This window comes from Saccostrea echinata, unplaced genomic scaffold (genome assembly GCF_033153115.1).
Source record: "Saccostrea echinata isolate AGI-Se365-2 ecotype Australia unplaced genomic scaffold, CSIRO_AGI_Sech_v1 ptg000009l, whole genome shotgun sequence".
Taxonomy (NCBI): domain Eukaryota; kingdom Metazoa; phylum Mollusca; class Bivalvia; order Ostreida; family Ostreidae; genus Saccostrea; species Saccostrea echinata.
In genome coordinates, this window is record NW_026889758.1 from 50,871,166 (window position 1) to 50,891,007 (window position 19,842).

At 32.5% G+C, this 19,842-nt stretch overlaps 2 protein-coding genes across 5 annotated transcripts in view; one reads left to right on the plus strand and one right to left on the minus strand.

The window, feature by feature from the left end:
- The window catches only part of LOC133183039 (E3 ubiquitin-protein ligase UBR2-like), a 29,509-nt gene extending 20,734 nt beyond the window's left edge, over positions 1-8,775 (minus strand). Inside the window, exons 1-11 of one of the 2 annotated variants that reach the window (XM_061317961.1) lie at positions 8,618-8,775; positions 5,420-5,682; positions 5,202-5,280; positions 4,724-5,029; positions 3,940-4,020; positions 3,741-3,803; positions 2,921-3,044; positions 2,642-2,743; positions 2,368-2,404; positions 2,166-2,217; positions 1,187-1,285 (exon numbers count right to left, since the gene is read on the minus strand). In XM_061317961.1, the coding sequence (XP_061173945.1) occupies positions 1,187-1,285; positions 2,166-2,217; positions 2,368-2,404; positions 2,642-2,743; positions 2,921-3,044; positions 3,741-3,803; positions 3,940-4,020; positions 4,724-5,029; positions 5,202-5,280; positions 5,420-5,682; positions 8,618-8,674 (1,263 nt within the window). In that variant the 5' untranslated portion in view covers positions 8,675-8,775. Of the gene's footprint in view, positions 1-1,186; positions 1,286-1,659; positions 1,759-2,165; positions 2,218-2,367; positions 2,405-2,641; positions 2,744-2,920; positions 3,045-3,740; positions 3,804-3,939; positions 4,021-4,723; positions 5,030-5,201; positions 5,281-5,419; positions 5,683-8,617 lie in introns of both variants that reach the window. The other variant, XM_061317960.1, reaches the window with a different exon arrangement.
- A 38-nt stretch (positions 8,776-8,813) lies between these two features.
- LOC133183040 (uridine diphosphate glucose pyrophosphatase NUDT14-like) lies at positions 8,814-19,837 on the plus strand. 3 transcript variants are annotated; one of them, XM_061317964.1, is made up of 6 exons: positions 8,842-8,937; positions 11,686-11,729; positions 13,597-13,640; positions 15,429-15,493; positions 15,624-15,837; positions 19,605-19,837. In XM_061317964.1, exons 3-6 carry the CDS (start codon positions 13,624-13,626, stop codon positions 19,831-19,833), a joined length of 525 nt encoding a protein of 174 aa, XP_061173948.1. In that variant the 5' UTR covers positions 8,842-8,937; positions 11,686-11,729; positions 13,597-13,623; the 3' UTR covers positions 19,834-19,837. The 3 variants fall into 3 exon arrangements, with proteins under 3 accessions (XP_061173947.1, XP_061173946.1, XP_061173948.1); XM_061317963.1 differs by lacking the exon at positions 13,597-13,640 and having other exon boundaries at positions 8,814-8,937; XM_061317962.1 differs by lacking the exon at positions 11,686-11,729 and having other exon boundaries at positions 8,814-8,937.
- Positions 19,838-19,842: the final 5 nt, after the last annotated feature.

The window sequence follows — 19,842 nt, forward strand, 5'->3', positions numbered from 1 at the left end:
AATAGTGAGTTTGAAAACAATGTGTGAAAGTTGAATTTTCTTCTACATATCAGGGATATACATGTACACATCAGCATAACTTGCCAAGGACAGCATTAAAAAATCTCTCAATACATCAGAAACATTATTTCATATTGGGTTTCTGACAATCTTCTTACAGATATCATTTACAGAATATGCTAAAATGTAGAATTTATCTATTTACTAAACAACATTTATTCTGCTGGATCTCCCAGTCATTTACAGTATATCTCATCTTTGTGTACAACATTAAAACCAGAACTAGGGGATAAACAGAAAAATGTCAGGACAATATACATGTAAGTGGAGGCATATTGAAAATGCAGCTATGCATGTACAAATCCAATCAACCCTGCCTTTGTTACTAAATATTATTAAATATGTTACTACTGTCTTCACTGATTAAAATAATTTTGCGATTATTTGTATAGCAGCTTTTTTTTGCACTACCCTGTACCCATTCGCAATGATTATGCAGCAGCATGACTGATGCATATGTATTGAATGAATGTAAATATGTGGAGCCCTCATGAAAATTACAAAGTAAAGCAAATGCATTTTTTAAATGAATTAATGAACATGTAAACTTCATACTGCATTCAATGAAATGCTGAGTTACAAAAAGGAAAATAAAATATTTTTATGTACATGCACATATGCATTTCAAAAAGGTCTATGACTTGATAGCATGCTTTTCATACTGTATTTGAAAATAAAAATGTTCATAAATGTGTATATGAAAATAAAAATGTGCAAAAATGTTTTTGAAAATAAAAATGTTCACATGAAACTAAAAATGTTCATAAATGTTTGTACTAAAAAAAGCAATGATGTCTACTTTCTCTAGTATGTGCAACCTGCTAAAGTGCAAATATCTCCACTGACTGTGTCTGCTAAATAAAGTAGAACTGAGTTAACAATTATTGGGAGGATTTAGTTCTACATGTAAATCATGAGTTAGGGAAACTAACAGAGTTTTGAAATATCCTTAAGAGGAAAAAAAGTGAGAACTCCACATAGATACAGCTTGAGTCACAACCTCTAAACCATCTAAACTTTTCTCTCAATTCATTAATAACAGTAACAAATTTTGACTTAGAGATTGTTCTCCAGAGAAGACATATGAAGGTCATACAGAGCTGGGGTACAAACTTCTGAGACCTACCACTGTTCCTACGGCAAAAATTTGAACAGAGAGAGAGGTAATCGAGACTGGGCGATAATGGGTGTCCAGCAAAAACTCCGACATTAGCATGGAATAATGCTACAAGAACAAAACATACCATCAAACATAGAAATAGAGTTATCGTAGGAGAGGGGGGATGTGTGGATTTGTAGGGTGTCCTACACTCCCCAACACCACACCTCTCCCCTTCCTTCCCTGAGCACTTCTACTTTTTTCCTTTAACACTGCTGTTTGTAGGAGCCATGTCAGAAGACACTACACTGAATCTAGAGGTGTTACAGTTGTTTCTAAAATATTGCAAAATCTGCATCATTCAACAGTTGTGCATGCTTAATTTTGCAATATAAAGATTCATTCAGCTAAAAGTTTCCTCAGGGATGAAGTATCTCTACAGTCAGACAGTGTTATAAGCAAAGAGTAGAAATGCTGAGAGATCCGAGCAATAAACGTACCAGACTAGGAACCGTGTAAATTTGTACAGAGAGAGAGGCAACACACACGTCGTGATCGTGGTCATCACGAGCAAAGTCATGCATCACGTTTGGATACCACTGTTAACGATAATTACAAATCATATTACTCAGTCCTTGAAGTTCATCTTCTGACCATGTTGTTTGATTTCCATTTCAGGTGAACATCTTTTCAGAATTAAACTGCTGGTACCCTTTAATCTTATTTTTAATTTGAGCTTTAAAGCAATATACAAGAATAGATAAAAATTTGATAAAGCTTATATAAATTTCATGATTTTTAAAATTATACTGTATGTCAATTTTACTAATATTTACATGGTTCTAATCACATGATCAACCTGTTAAAATGTAGAAATTATAATCAAACAAATCAGAATTTGCAATCAAAATTTCAAGTTTTTTTCCTTCCTAGTGAAAAAAAAAAATGTTTATACTAGTTGGATTGCTACTTATCAAGTAGGTAAAATTCTTGTATTCAACCCTACCTTTGTGAAAATAACAGCAAACTGTTTCTTGCATTCTTGATCCATTAAAACTCTGAAAATCATGAGGAAAATAGAAAGTTATGAATGTCCATTTCATGAAAAATTTTCATGTCTTTGAAAAAAAAGGCAACATTCTTACATCAATTATCGAAAGATTTATTGTGTCAGTAATAAATATTTACAACTGTACAATAACACTTACCCAGCCATCAGAAGCTGGTGACTCAATATTCTTGCCACTGAAAAATATATAAATAAGAGTTCCTTTACTTTCAGGAAAAAAAATCATTGCTGTTTTGTATTTGCCATTTGAGAGATTATTTTTTATTAAGATGGAAAAGTAAATGTTTTCTAGGGAAAATGAACATCTCTTTACAAAAACACTTTGTCTTGTCTTGTAACCCTTTCCCTTAAATTGGGAAGTTACCGGTACATATGTACCGGTAGTTTGACAGCTTTGTGTGTGCCTTAAATACCTTTCCATAGTTGTGTGTCATGGAGCAGCAGTTTCTCCATCAAAGACTGGCCATCCTCCTGGGGCTTCATACTCAGGAGACAAAACAATCTACGTAGTCCATCTACAAAACAATGGCAGTTACAGTATGAAAATTATCTCCAACTTCTAGGGATGGTGTAATCTTACTATTGTGAATAAAAAACATAGTCTGTTCAAAAAAGGCTAACAGTCAAGTTAAATTTCTCTACACAATATAATGTACTCTGATCATTTCATGGTTTAAAGCTTGATATCATACCTGATTTTTCAATCATTTTCTGGAGCCACACCATGAGTTTAAGGCAGAAAGTCTGGTGTGCCACTACAACTGTGTGCATCACTTGGACCTTCAAAGGTTTGCTTCCATGCCTGGAGGTGCTTTGCTGCAAAACAGAAAAATTAAGCCTCATTTTGTTTGAATTACTGCCTTGGTTTTCTAAATGAAATCAGTCAGCTTTACAAGAAATCCTTTACAGAAGAAATGGGAAGCATTTTTGATGATACATGCTCTTGTGTACAGAGTGTTCAGAGATAGGGTCAAGTAAATCCATCCATGATGTGTGGAATTTCTGTTCTCCTGTGTTCCTCAGTCAGTTGATAACAAAGCATAAAAAGTGATCAACTTCTAAACAATGTACATTTAATAAATTCAAGGGCATGAAATCATTCTGTGTTTAATGCATACTTAGCCATGAATTCCAAAAATGAAAGGCAACATACATCAATCACTTGACATCACGATTCTTAGTGTAATATTGTCCTGGAGATATCTTGTTTAAAAGCTAAATTTCCTTTGTATGCCTATCATATTGCATATCTATATATGACAAACTGTAACTCTTTTGTAATATGTTCTGACAGCTCCTTTTCGGACCCAAACTGCCAAAACTAAACAACTTTGTTTGGAAAAACTTGACTCAATACTATGTAAGGATGACTGCATAATTTGGCAAAAGTGTTGCCTTGTTGTTTTTGAGAATGTTAGTTTTACAATGAACTTGTATAAATCTTATTGAGGAACAATTTGATGATGGATGAAACACTCTGAATACTACTAAGCACACTTTTATGGCACTTACATCTATTATAGTTCTACACTGTTCACAGGAGGCAAAACATCCAGAATACACAGTGGCTCGGCCCTGAAGGACAAGAAAAAAGAGAGTAAATACAAAGAAACCTGGAGCAGTATTCAGAATTACAGGTATATGCATTTCTGAATCATTTTCAAAACATCAGATCTAACAGTCAGTATCATTTGAAATTTCTCCTGTTTACCTCTCTATCAACAAGTGTAGCAAACTCCCGAGCCTGTTGTGCAGTACAGTTTTTGACAGCTCTTTGTAGTGTTTTTATTACCTAAACAAAAAAATTTCAATTGAGAACTATTTTTAAACTTACAGAACCACATCTAGATGTACATGTATACATAATAAAACACCATATAAAATAATGAAACTAAAATATATTTGACCTTCCATATCTAAAACACCAGGGATATGTCACTTCAATTAACAGTTAAACATACATTATCATGAACATGATAAAACCTTCAGTATTTCAAACCCTTGCATAATTCAAAGTTTTCTACAATAGTCCTACCAAATTCTAGATACATGTATTGAAATGTGACAATGCTGGTTTAATCCATACATGGAAGCTACTTAACAATGCAAGAATAATTTCACAGTGTTGAAGTAAGTTACAGTTTTCTTATTATATACATGTACTTTAGTATTTACTTGTAAGCTTCATGGAAATAATCTGCATGTCTCAGGTTTTAGGTCTTTCCAGTTAATTCATGTGATTATTACTGTGCTGAAAATTTATATTCTTATAATACATGGGGGAGTGGGAATCTATCAGATCTGAATATTTGTGAGAACCAAATTTAGTAATTTTACACTTGTCTGATCCCTCTCAAATTTAAAATTCTAAATTTTCGTGGAATTCTGAATTGTATGCAGACTGTACTGGTACATTTCTTTGGAAACAATTTACCAGTAGTTTGTGCAATATAGTTATACAATGCCATTTTACTATTATTGTATACAATACCTACCTGATCGTATGTGTGAACCTCATCATTGAACAACATAGTGATGTAGGTATCACTGAGTTCTCCTTCTGGCTGTAGATCAGATGGCAGATTATCACACTGGCTCCACGTCAGCAACTCCACAATGTACCTCAGGGTGGCCATGAACAGAGCACTGGCCCTGTCCGTCAGGTCCACAGGAAGTGTCTCTATAGCATTCCTCTCATCTTGGCTGGCCTCCTTTGGAGAATGTAGGTCACAGAAGGGGTGTGAAGTCCAGGCTTCTTGATCCCCACAATCACAGTACCCACCACCCCCAGAGGTATTCATCTACAAATAAAATCAGTGTAATGACTAAACAAAATCACTCCTATTCAATATGAAAAGAAACCATTAAATTCTAATAACTGAGAATCAAATGTTCATAATTAACCTTATTTTGTTTCACTGATCTTGAAGATCATTGAACAAAATGTCATTCATTTATTGAAATCATGTTTACCTTGTATCTGTGGTTTTTGTGTGCACCATTCTGGAAGCAGTCTATACAGAGAACACATGTGGGATCATTTGCACAGTCTCTGAAAAAATGATATTAAATAGTTTACATGTGAATTACAATTTTTTTTATCTAACATATTTAGGAAAAATGTTGATGAAACACTGTGTTCCTTTCATGTTATTAAACCTTTCTTTCTTGATAATCTCAGCAATGAATACCTGCATGAATAGGTTGGTTCTCCTGTTTTAAAGACCTTTCCACAGAGCTGTGATGGCATATTCTTGGCCTGGAGTTCCTCAAATACAACCTCTGGATCTTTTTGACAAAGAAAATATTCCATTGGTCGAAACAAGAACTTTTTCCCCAGGCGTTCTTCTTTAGCTGCATCATGGCTGTTACCATAGACACAGAGAACAAATGTTTTCCAATGTTTCTTCAAAGCAGATAGAAGGTTTCCCTGTTTACAGCTAGTCAACCATTCCTTTAAAAAATAAACATGAGTCTGATATAATTTAGGCCTTTCAACTAATTTTTCAAGTTATACATATGGTAAAAAACAATTGATAGATATATTTGTAGGTACATGAAATTCTTAAAAAAGATTATAACCTATACATACCTTTGATTAAATCATAAAAAAAATTAATTATTAATATTTGATTTGTACGATGTGGTGTTTTAAGGACAGGTAACTCAAATGTAAAACATGACCAACAAAGTGCCGATTTTTGAGTTATCGTTTATAGGAATGACATATAGGCTGCTTCAATTGGTAATGTTATGTACACAAAAGGGTTCCTTATATTCTTTGGTACACAAAAGGGTTGACCAAAACAAGGAGAATGCCTTCACTATATACCTGGAATAACGGGATCAATGAATGGGGAACGGACTATATTAAAGATTTTTAACTCTCCCTAACAGTTGTTATGAAGAAGAAAATATAATGCTATGTTTTTTGTTTGTGCATTGTTGTGCTTCATCTATAAAGATAAATATTTCTACAATTAAATGCAACAATAAATTATCTTATTCTTTTCACTAAGCACGAAGAAGAACGATCAAGTATAAAAATTTAATCAGATCAAAATTAAGAAGAGGGATGGATTTCACTTTATATTTTTATTAAAAATTTCACTTATATATTATTGTACAGTGTCTATAACTACATGATAATTGAGTTGAACATTTGAACTAAATTTTAAAACTACTGGATTTCCCTGTCAGTGAAGGAACACTTGGGAAATGCTAAAACTTGACATCCTTAAAAACAATTAGCTTCCTCGGACCCGCTCTAAACAAGTTCTTTTCATCCAACCCTAGCGGCAGTTGAAAGGCCTATATAATTGCACCACAACTTAAACCTATATAATAATTCATTCATCCTTAAAAGCTCTGTTTATCCCTCTCAAATCTACAGAAGTCATGAAAATCATATGTTGAATAAAGGGAAAGATATACTATACATACAGACCATCCCTAGTCCAAACCAGTTAACAAACATAAATCTACCTGTGCATTCTCAGAGTGTGACTAAAATGGGTAGTAAAACCTGGGCTGGGCAGGGAATTTTGAAACTGAAAACCGGGTTTTCGCTAATTACTGAAAAAATACTGAATTCTTCATCATGAAAGTTACAGATGTAATTAAATACAACAAAATGTGTCTTCGCTGAGAGTTTTAACACCAAATATTATGTTTTTCAATTATTATTAACGATTGTCATTTTCCCGGTGACTAAAATGGGTAGTAAGCCCGGTTTATTTATTTTGATGATTCAAAGCTACTTACACTCAAAAAATGGGATTTCTTTGTGTTTTATCGTTGTTTATTAACTTTAAGAACTTAAATAATACGACAATTGCAAAAATTAATGTGGATAATTAAACTAATCGCGGATTTTTGATACCCAGGACAGTCCAAAACCGGACGCATTTGCCCGGGACAAACTGGAATATTCCGAAAAATTGCCATCAGATAACCGGGTGCAGAGAATAACGTAGAATTTATTTAAAAAGTAACCTCCCCCCCCCCCCCATAATAAAATAAATCAACAAATGGAGAAAATATATGAAATATAGACAAAAAAATACTAATGGAGTTATGTATCTTAATGATTTGACAAGAGAAAGACTGTAGGCTACAGCTAGATTCGTATTCAGTTAATCATTTCCCTGAAATTACATGTATAGGTTTGCAGAGCTAGCTTCCTTGCTTGGAACATGTTAAATTAAGATCATGAAGATATTGCCAGTAAATTAAATAAAATCTACGCAGTTGGCTTGCTTCAGGAATATTTACTACTCTCATCATTATCTCGGAAATTTAAGGTTCGTCCCGGGTAAACGTGTCCAGTTTTGGTCGGTCCCGGTTATTCAAAAAATGCATTTTCTTCAATCGGTAAAAATTTATAAAACGGTAATATTTTTTTGGCAGTTTAAGGTAATTTCGATCTATCCAATACAAACAACTGCAATTATTTCAATAATATTAAGTACAAAACACCAAAATATGTTAACCGGGTTTACTACCCATTTTAGTCACCGGGAAAATGACAATCGTCGATAATCATTGAAAAAAATAATATTTGGAGTTGAAACTCTCAGCGAAGGCATATTGTGTTGTATTTAATTATATCTGTAGGTTTCATGACAAATAATTAAGTATTTGTTCAGTTATTAGCAAAAACCCTGTTTTCAGTTTCCAAATTCCCAGCCCGGCCTGGGTTTTACTACCCATTTTAGTCACACTCGCATTCTCATGATGTGTTGGTGATCTATTTAATGTTTTTTAAGTTTATTTTAAATTAAAATATGTTTAACCATTAAATTTTCATAATCATCTTGGCATTATATCTGATGAACAGTGTTGAACCATGCACTGCACGAATTACATAGTTCATGAAATTTCATGATATTTTGCACTTTGTTTTCTTCAAAGGTGATGACAAACACGAGACCTTTTTTTCTTTCAAACATTCTGGAACATCAACTGATCAAAATCACAAACCTGCTATCTGTTGCTGATAACTTACCCTTATAATACAAAAATATTTTTTACTGTATGTTGCTCTACCATAATTTGCTTGATAAAAGCAGAAATATCATTAGCATCACTAAATACTTCATTACTTTTTAGTGCATCTTTAACTGTTTATATAACAGCTGTAAAGCAAAAGTTTCAAGAGTAGCTATTTATTTGTGGAAACTGAGTAGTTTCCTGGCCATGTATTTTTTTGGTTGGAAGTAAACCATATTTTAATCATTAAATAACAATAAAATAATTTAATTTGATCGTGTTACTATGTCGCAATTTGAGATCGACGATTATTACACAAACATCTAGGTGAATGCGATGAAAATAAATATGTCAAAACTCCTTTCCAAAATTGCAGAAGTATGGAGCTAAAACTATACCTCCAACAATCTGTCTTGTCTATACTCAGGCGTCGAAAATACATTTCTCATAGCCATTTTCCATAATTTTGGTTATTTTACCAAATATGCGTATCACCTTCTTTTCCGCAACGTAACGCTCTTTGTTTACAAGCGTTTCAAATCCCCTGACCATATTGCACATCGAACCCGACCACAAAAATACAATAGAAACGAAACGGAAACAACTTTATGATTTGGTTGATGGTAACTATAAAGCCATGGAAAAAGTTACTGACGTCTACGTTGAAGAATGTACAAAATCCCGATATATAAAGCCACTGCGTTTAAGGTACAAACAGGTAAAGTAATATCCAATTTTTATGATTATTGTTCTTTTTATTAGGTCCAGCAATGCAGACTCTGTAAAGTATGATATGAAGCTATATTTTACCCAAAAAAAAACTCTTTGTGAAAAAATTATCACTGTCCTAATAAAATTATGAAAAAACTACATAAGTTTTTAAAGAAAAATCAAATCTCTATGGGATCAGGTGTAACCAGCGAGGAGAAAAATGCAATCGGCTAGACCAGGATTCGCATCCCTAGCCCTGAATCACTAGTCAGTTGTTTTACCAACTGATGTATCTGACCACCCCCGATTGAACCTGCCATACTGCCACACAGGATAGAGCCATGTAGTTCACTATCGCACCATCAAAGTCATTCTCTTAATGTCAGGGGTTCTGTGTCAACTATGATTGCCGTGGGACCTAGGGATGGGTATCGCCAAAAATTTTTGTATCACAATATATATCACAATTTTTTTTCAGAAATATCACAGTGATATCATGATATGTTTGAATGCAATTTTTACTATGATTTTAAATGAATTTGTACAATTCTTCTCATAAATAAGGTGTGAAAACATAACTTCACCTTTCTGTATTTGTAAATTGTTATGGTATGTTTGTGGGCGGTCAGACAGGTTGGATTGCTGGTGTCCAGGTAGCTCAGTTGGTAGAGCACCTGACTGGAGATTCAGGAGGCCCGGGGTTTGAATCTTTGTCTGGTACGTCGCATTTTTCTCCTCTCCTAGCTGTTACATTTAGTGCCGTACATGCCATGACCTGGAAGTGAAAGGTGAAAGACCTGCCTGGGAAGAGCCTGGGTTGGTGTTTTTGGGGGGCCGAGAACTTTAAGGAGGGAGGAATATGGCGGTCAGACAGATTTGATCATCAGTGTCCAGATGGCTCAGTCGGTAGAGCACCTGACTGGAAATTCAGGGGGCCCAGGTTCAAATCCTGGTGCATTTTTTCTCCTCTCCCATTACATTTGAATGCTAGGATGCCGTTGTTTTACTATTTAACAACATCTGTTTTACACTTCTGGTAATTGTAATGCAAAAGTTTAAACAAGAAAATTAATTATTCCAGCATTTATTATTATATACTTTATACAGGTATTTTAGTCTCCATATCACTATATACATATTGCATAATCTAAAATCCCGATATACATCATGTACATGTACCGATAAAATCATGCATCGGTAGTGGGACCCCTGACGAATTTCATTCGTTTTTTTTTTCAGGCTTGCTTCTCTCATTGAGAAGCATCAATCAAATTGAAGTAGACAGACAATGTAAGCAGAAAGGAGTTAGTTGACATCTTAAGGGGATGAAGGACACATGGTCACATGACTTTGTTAAACTACGTCATAGTCTCCATTTATATAAGTGCAAAACGTGTAAAGCACCAGTTCTTGTATAAATTTTTGACAATTTTTTTTTCTTTAATTACCATCTTATATTAAAAAAATAAAAAGTTTAACATTCTTGTAAACATTAACAAATTATGAAAAAAGATTGATCCACTCCTCTGTTTCTTTACACTGCGCGTCCCACAAGTCGGTGACGTCATACACGATCTGCTAGTACAGCAAGATCATACTCGGTGAATACAAGGGCGGTGTTATTATGTAAAAACAGGTCATAATCAGTATAGAATGAAGTATTTTGAGAAACGGGGAACACAAAAATTATTTTTGCATGGCTGATGACGGAAATCTTATGTAGGTATATCTTAATTGGCTTATTTAGCTTACGTGTGACGTCATAGTTGGTTTTTCCCGTACTCGAGAAATGTAAACATGACAAGTGTTTGTCCTGCTTATGTCGTCTTTAACGATGTCCTGTGCAATATTAAGGTCAGCTTCACCATTCGAAATTTTTACAGTTAATCAATAATTTGAAGGACTTGCATTTGAACGTAAATTTAAAAATATTGAATGATAGGATTTTTTGTAAATTACGTTTTTTGTTGTTTAAGTTGTCTTAAAAAGTTCGTAATTTTCCCTATCCAGATGCAGTGTGATAGATGAACTTGCCTTTTCGAATTTTAAACCCAATTCATACTCTGAAATATTTTAAAAGATACATGTTCACTTACATATTTTTTATATATGCTTTAAAAATACAATTATGGACAGAGTAATGAGCCTGGAAACATGGAGAATTAAAACTCCACTAAGATACTGTAGGGCATCATATTTGTCAATCAATATCTCTAAAATAAGGTCAGAAACCTAATGATATAACTGCTTTAAGATATGTGGGACATACTTAATTAGAAATATACAAAATATGAAAAAAATTGAATGACAAGTATTTTTTCAGCTAAAGGTCCTTCTTCCCCTTAAATCCACACATAACATTATATACTTCTCCATTGATAAAAATATGATGGAAGGTCTCAAGTTATTTTACTTCCTCACATTGAAAGAAAAAGAAAATATTACAAATGCAAGTGATTATTTTGTGTGTGGTATGATGAAGAGTTAGAGAAATAATTATTTAGTCCAAGCTTCAATCCTTATATTAATCAGGCATGGGACTAAGATTTTGCATTAGAGGGGCACTATTAGATGGTGAGGTCTCCAGGGTAAAGGAGTTTTTGATGGGGAGCCGGAGGGGGATGAAGCCCCCATAAGCTCATGAGAGTTGGCAAATAGAGAACCTTATTTTATTACATAGATAACAGTAATTCTACCTTTATTACATCAATGTATGACTGTGAAAACTACATCTGAAGTTTTATTTTTTCTTTAGAATAGAGAAGATAAATGTTGGGACCTCATAAAAGAACATGATGAGTAAGTTCCCTGAATACTACTATAGGGACATATGAAACGTCCTGCAAAATTAAGAATGGATTGTGACATCATTTTTTTATGAGATACTTTATATGACTGCTAAAATTATCCTGGTGTACTGTTGGTATACTGAGTATGACAGTGATTGATTATGGGGATTTTGTTCTTCACAAAATTTTCAGTAATTTGTTTGCTTTACAACAGATACAAAATTAGATAAAGTGTATGGAGACAATTAAAGCAACAATGCTAAGAAGGGTGAATAAAGTTAAAGAGGATAGAAAATCTGTGAAAGCTAGGGTGACTCGCATTTGGGTCCACCAATCTCTCTGTTTGGTGAAAAAGAAATCACACTGTGCAAATTGCAATTTCCCAAATGTTTTAAATTATTCCTCTTGTGAAGTTTTCCATTCATTTTCATGTGCTTGTATTGGTACTGTTACTATGGTTACAGTATGTTTATTATTTTTTAGCATGACTCAAATTTGCAACTTTCATCTTATTGTATTAATGGTAGATAGGATGATCAATTGTGTATTTCCAAATGTAAAAAAAATCATTGAGTTTGTTTTAAATGCTTTAAATTATTTTAAACACTTTAAGCAAAAGCCTCTAGACCTCATTTTATTATAACAAGATGTGTTTGTGAAACACTGATGCCCCCATATGGCACCTCATGGAGAAAGTGAAAGTTTCTTAAATGCAAATAAAACTCAGGCCAAGGTTAAAGTTTTTTAAAAGTGGGTCAAAAATATTTGTACCCAAGGAAACTTCTCTCAAGGGATACACATGTGTAGTATGAAAGTCCTAGTATGTCAGAATAGTTTAAAAATTATGACCAAGGTTAAAGTTTGGTGAAATTTTGCAAAGTGGGTCAAACTCCAATGCCAAAGTCAAGAGGTCAAATATGAAGGTACCCAGACAAAGGTTTTGTCACAAGAAATACACACATGAAATATGAAAGCCATAGCTCCAACCAGTCAAATGTTGTGGGCAAGGTTAAAATTTTTATAGACAGACAGGTGGACAGGGCAAAACTATATGCTCCAGAATCTTCGATTACAGGGGCATAAAAAACATTTAAAATGGCTTATTGTTAAATAATTTAATTTTGTTTGTATTCTATCCTCTGATTGGTTAATATCCAAAAAGGAACACAAATTATTTCTGTATAACCTGGTTTGGTATGGGGACACACCCCCCTGACAACCAGCTGAATCATCTGTATCCATACAATCCTCTCATTTCCAGTCCTCGGGATTCATGGAAAATTTCAGATTTAATAAAGGTACCTTTAACTTAACAATAATTCGATCTTACCACATGTAAACAAACAACAAGGCTGCCGCTAGGCCTATGCATCAGTTTTTACCTCCCCTCGCTTCCCATTACTTCCGTTACTTCCGTTACTACGGTTGTATTATTGAGCGGCAAATTTGAACTAATAAAAAGCAACGAAATTTTATGCCCTTACTTATTTAATGATTTTAAGATTAAATTATAAGGAATGACTCTAATTCTTGGCCAAATTATTCGAGTATAACCTGGTTTGGGTCAGTTTACGCTGTTTTATAATCCGCTTCGCAGATTATAAAGCATAAACTGACCCAAACCAGGTTATACTCGAATAATTTGGCCAAGAATTAGAGTCATTCCTAAAAAATATTGTACTGAACAAGACATTGACCCTACCTCAACCCCCACCTCACGGAGTTATATGTCTGGTGGGTATCAAAAATGTTACATTTGAAATTTGGTTTGATGTAAATAGGTAAAGTAATCATATCATTGCTACATGTATATCAATTTAATTAAACACACATGTACAACAAACTAATTGATTCAGGAACTTTATTGTTTTCTTCAGAATGGATCAGACAAAATTTGGGATGCAATGCAAGTTCATAATAGGTATGTTAACTCAGAAATATATTACAAACTAGTCTGATCCTGAAGTTTTCAGATAATTAAAGATGTCAGAAAATTGACCTTTTTTATACCAAAAATGATAATCTTATACATTATAAACTTCTATGTATCTTATTAATTTTATCAAAATTTCTCACATGCTCAACTCTCCCTTGAATTGTCTTTCTTTGACTTGTTTTTTTTTTTTTTTCAAGTAAATCATTCAAACTGCCACAAATGGCCACAGGTGCTTGTTGTTAAATATTTTTCTTATAACAAAAAATAGGAATCCCCACCTAAAAAATCATTTGTTATTTACTAGATAGGGGTTTATTTTTTTCTTGTTAAGAAAATTATATAAACATCTGTGAAAATGGCAAACTTTATTCAGAACATCTGTTAATCACTTTGTATATTTATATATGATCAAGAAAAAAGTTTGAGTAAATATTTTTATTTGAATTTAAATGGTCTCACAGTACTTTCTCTAGTCTGTGATTTATCAGTTTAAGTCTTGGGATAGGCACAATGTGTACACCTAATAGTTCCTAGTATGCAAATGAAGTTACATTGGAAGGAGATCAAGTTTATATTAGCTGGTGTTTAATTGTTAGCAAATTCCACAAATATTGTGAACAAGTTTATAAATTTCAATGATAATTGTGACAGTGTATACTTAGGAGAAGGTATAATCAATGAGATTTTGATTTAAATCCAGTAAAAGATCCAAATGCTGGAAATTCTCTGAATTTTTTCTTCTATATATCTATCTGCATTTTGGAGAAAACTATATGAACAAAGAGAGATAACTCAAGTACGTATACCAACTTCAAGAGAAGGGTATTAAATGTTAGGGTGCTCTATGCTCTAGTTAACAGTTGGTTGATTGCATGATATTTGACTTAGGACATGGAATGTTTTTGAAGAAAAATAAGTTTTGCAATTTATTAATTCTAGTATTGTTTCAGATTCTCTTTTTATTGAATAGTTGCATTTCTTAAGGAAGCTCTGAAGTCTATAAACACTATTATGAAATTTTAAAATGTTTTTTTGACTTTGAGAAAATTGTATCATATAAAGTTGTACATATTGAAATTTATATCTAGTTCATTTTCAACATAGGGTACTTACCATATTTCTCCAGGAAAAAAAAATGTTGTTCAAAGAAAATGAAGTGTTAATAATCAGAAATCACTGTTGTTTACTTATATTGGGAATGTACATGCAAATAATGGTTTCAATTACTTTATCTTGGTGTAATATAATGATAAGAATACTTTAATTTATTTTTTATTGTGTCATTTACTGTAATTCTCCATTTATTCCATTTTACACCAAAGAGCAGAACACTAACTGCATAAAACTACCTTGGCATTAAGGACCCTCTAGCACTGCACAATGAAGAGATCCAATTCCATGGCATTTTTTGCAGAAAGAGTTATCTGCCCCTAGATCTAAAATGAAATAAATTGATTCAATTTGCAATCAATTCAGACATTCTTAACATTTTATTAGACCAAGATACATTAATTGAACAGTTAATTTGCATGTATTTTCCCCTTTTGATTAAGCAACAGTGATTTCTGTTCATCAATATCTGTTGTCTTTTAACATTTTCCTGGGGATAAATGGCAGGTCCCTATGTTTAAAATGAAATAGATAAACTCAATCTTTTCACATTTATGCAATAAAATTTTCTTAATTTCCAAAAATTATTTAATTATCACTAATGTATAGAATGTCTTTAACATCTTCAATGTGCATTGTTTAGAGCTTATATTTTATTTTCAGCATTGCTGTTCTCTTGTACAACAAATCTAATGACTCCTTTATCTTTGTTAAACAATTTAGACCAGGTAAGAAAAACACTTTTTAGGATTTAATTTTTTTTCGTACAAATTCCAGTTTTGCATACAATGAAGCTAATCAAATAGAAATGAAAATCTCAGAATATTTCCATTTACAAACCATTTATCTTTTTTTCAGCTATTTACTTGAATAACTGTGAAACGGAACAGAAAAACAACAAAGTATCAATCGATTCAGACAAATTTCCAGGTTCACTTGGGATAACTTATGAACTCTGTGCAGGTTTGATAGACAAAGATGTCAGTCCAGCAGAAATTGCCAAAATGGAGATCCTAGAAGAATGTGGATTTGATGTCCCTTTAGAATCAATAGAACATGTGACTTCCTACAGGTAAGCTGACTGAAGGATAAACCACAAAAATGTCAAAGGAGGGAGAGGACAGGTTTTTTTAATCTGTTCAATACAATTGGTAAAATTTCTCAAAGGTTTTGAGAGAATGGAAAGCTGTGCTAGTTGATGATGTAAATGAGACGTTTTGGTAACTGAATAGGTGCAACGAAAAATGACAGTTTTAAGCTAAATAATAAACAAGTGTTTATTATTAGTGTGTTAGATATCCGAGACACCCAAAATTCATGAATATATATAGGTATATTCAACTCTGCCTTTCTCTCTCTCTCTCTCTCTCTCTCTCTCTCTCTCTCTCTCTCTTTCCAGCTTCGTACATTACCATGATTACAGAGAAATTATTTTTAAAGAGATTATATAATAGACATTGTCTGAAGATGCACTTGCTTAAATCCAAACATACAGGATCCAAAAGCAGATGACAATACATGTATTCTGTTTCTAACTACCGATGAATTCAGTTCATGAATTATGTGTTATGCATTGTTAAGATCTTGCAGTTTCTTGTGTCAGCGTCTGAATGAAAATGCATGTGTTACAAAGAGAAATTGTTGAATATACAATTCATTAACATAAAATAGGATTTAAAATGCATGTTCTGAGGGTACATTACAATAATAAAGAAGAGAACATTGTGCATCAAACACAATATGTCTAGAATTAATATCCATGTCCATTTGTGTTGAACACTAAAGAAGTGTAGAATATCAGGTTTTAACAATAAATATAACTCGATCTAGCAGGATTTGCAGGAAAATGATGAAACACATTGTGTAGGTCATTTATGTTAAAAGAGACTATACAGACTCAACTCTTATTAGACAATCATTTGACAGATCGAACTATGCAATCCTAGGTTCTCAAGATGTAAATGAATTGTGGGAAAAAGGTGACATAGATAAATTAAACGTCAGCTTCAGGACATTTTTAATAGACCTGCAGGATCTAGATTTCAAATGATAAAATGTTAATTTCTTACTGCATATTTATATGCAGGCAGTAATATTTTGTTGAGCATGAAATTATGCTACCTAAATAATTAAAAGTTTACAAAGGTTAAGTACCCTTACAGTTTTGTATGAACACATTCACAGACGTATGTCTGAAATTGAGGTGTTATTTATATTAATAATTTGGTTGAATAAATTAAATGAAATTTGTGGTTCTCTGTGCTGTTTTTTGCATTTTTACAAATGCTATCATTTCTTGGCACTTATTTAATTCCTTTATGTGAATAAAACTTTTCCTTAATTCTCAGGATTATATTTAAACATTTGACAATACATTTTGAAAATTGATATTTAGTGAGTTTGAATGCAGTTGATGCTTCACATTTCCTAAAATTTCATTCCAAATTAATTTCTTTACAACAGTTTTACTCAAAAAGAAAAAAAATAGAAAGTCTGTTGACAGTAAATATTTAAATGTTATAAAACTGTCTCATAGTAGGTGTTTCTATAGATAACAAATGGATTCCAGAAATGAAATACTAGCTCCAGCCATTCCTCATACAATGCTCCTTTTTACATAAGAGTGCATACAGCAGCAGGTTTGCTACTTTTATAGCCCTATTACATGTAGGAAATGTTAAATGCTAACTTTTTTTCATGTAGTACATACTTGTTGTTTCCTTTCCAGTTTATAAACAGTTACAAATATGTTGACAGAAATAATAATCTTCATCAGTTCCTTTTGTGAGTTTAATCTGCAGTTGTCTAATACAAAGCAGTATTGAAATTCACTGCAATTTAGCACATTTTCAGTTGATCAATTTACTGTAAACATATTACATTTGGCTGTATTTTTTATTAGAGCCTTTGGCAAAAAGCAATTTCAGCTAATTCAAGTACAATGCTAAACGTCTTGCACATATACTGTACATAAATAAGATTATTAAGAAATGCTCCAAATCAAATCTAAGCAAATTTGTTCAAAAATGAATTTCCACCAAATATTGTATGCTATAATACATTTATAATAATTTGGGCATGGAGGTATGGTAAAAGGGCTCTGTCCTTGAAAATTGACTCTTTTTCCCAAAAATTAAGATAAAAATTCCAAAATGACAAGCAGATTGAATTTTTTATAATGAGCAGTCTTTAATTTTTCAGATTATATAAAGATGTGCATAGAGGATAAGCCTACAATCTATCTTTATTTTACATAAATCATATGTCATCAGTATTTTAACCCCTGATTAATATACCAGTAACATAATAGTAGGTATGAAATGATTCAGCAGAGGGCAATATCATCTCTTTCCATGCTAACTATATACAAGGTCTCAAAGAATGAACATAAAAAGTCTTTAAATTAATTCTAAACAAAGAAGTACAATGCATTTCATCAACAGTTGTAATAGCAAAGAAAAACAGGAGTTACCGGTACATATGAAAAAAATTATGAAGGGGAGGAGAAGAAAATTTTGAGGGAAATGGAGAAGATGGGTTCATATCAATATATCAAGAAAAATCTGAGTTTATAGAATTGGAATTTGCACATTTGATTGAAGTTTACTTTTTGTAAATGAGAACACTAAATCCTTTTATAGTGAAGATCCATTGGAGGATAAGTCTGGTACTGTGCCAGCAGCTGCAATAAGTCCAGCTCCAGTATTATATCAAAAAGTTGCTGCAATAAAAAAGGGAAATTGCTGCATTCAGGGTCTCAAAAGTTTCAGAAAATTGATACTGCATGTACTAGCTAGAAAACTGCCATAAAGATTAACCCCACAATTTGCACATTTAAATTTTTTTTATTGAAAAAAAAAATGAAAATTTTATTATTTTTCTTATTTAGTACTTACTCGATATTTGAAATCTTTTTTTTTTTTTTTTTTTTTTTTTTTTGTATTCAATGAAAGATTTACACATGAATACATATGAAAAATCTTTTACAATCTTCTTCTCAAGAATAGCAAAGCCATGATTTGTCTTATTTATATGGAAGCATCTTTGGGTAATGTTAATTCATATTTGTTCAAATCTTGACCCCCTGGGGTAGGGAGGTGGCACAACAGGTGATCAAAGTTTTAGTTAGGAATATATAGGAAAGATCAATTAAAAATCTTCTCAAAAACAACAAAACCATGATAAGTCATTTTAATATAAGTTAATTTTGGTTGTAATGCATTATTTGATTGGATGAAAAAATTAATATATATTGTATAACCTGGGTTTGTTTTTGCAGCTTTCAATTTATACTCTATGGATCCTCTATGGATTGTTGTTTTATACTCAGGTGACTGTTAAGGCCCTTGGGCCTCTTGTATTGTATGTGGTACAAACAAGCTTTTATGTTTGATAGAAAAGAATTCAATGAACAAAATAAGTAAGAATTTTTTATATGCAAGCACTGTAAGTGTCACAATATTTTTTATGTGTTTTTATTTTAATGTCAAAAGAGGGGGAAATAGGACTTTGTCTTATTTGAAAAAAGACTGTTGTAAGATATTAGACTACATTGTCATAGATCTGTCTTGAATTTTGACCTGTATGGTGTATCAAACTGGGTTGAATTTCATTTGTTTATCGCCACTCTCTGATCACAGAAAGTTGTCTTCCTTATAGAAGTCATCTTTTTCATTGAGCCAGGGACTTTCCCTTTTTCTCAATTAATGTTATCTGCTGATTGGTTGTAGGCTTGTGTTTGCCTTTTTTTAAATGAAATTTCTTGTATGTATATATTTGTTTTACCTAATCTTCATAGTGGTCGAGGCATTGAAACATATTTTCTAAATTCTTCTTCAGGAGTGGTGTGGGGACCACAGGATCTAAGCAGTATTTCTTTTATGCTGAAGTAACCGAGGAAATGCGAACTGGAAAGGGTGGTGGTGTAGTAGAAGAAGGAGAGATGATTGACGTTATTGAAATTCCTAAATCAGAGGTCATGACCTTTGTAATGGATGAAAGTATTAACAAACCAGTTGGAATGATGTTTGCTGTTTTTTGGTTTTTCCAAAATAAATCAAATAAATAATTTATTTTT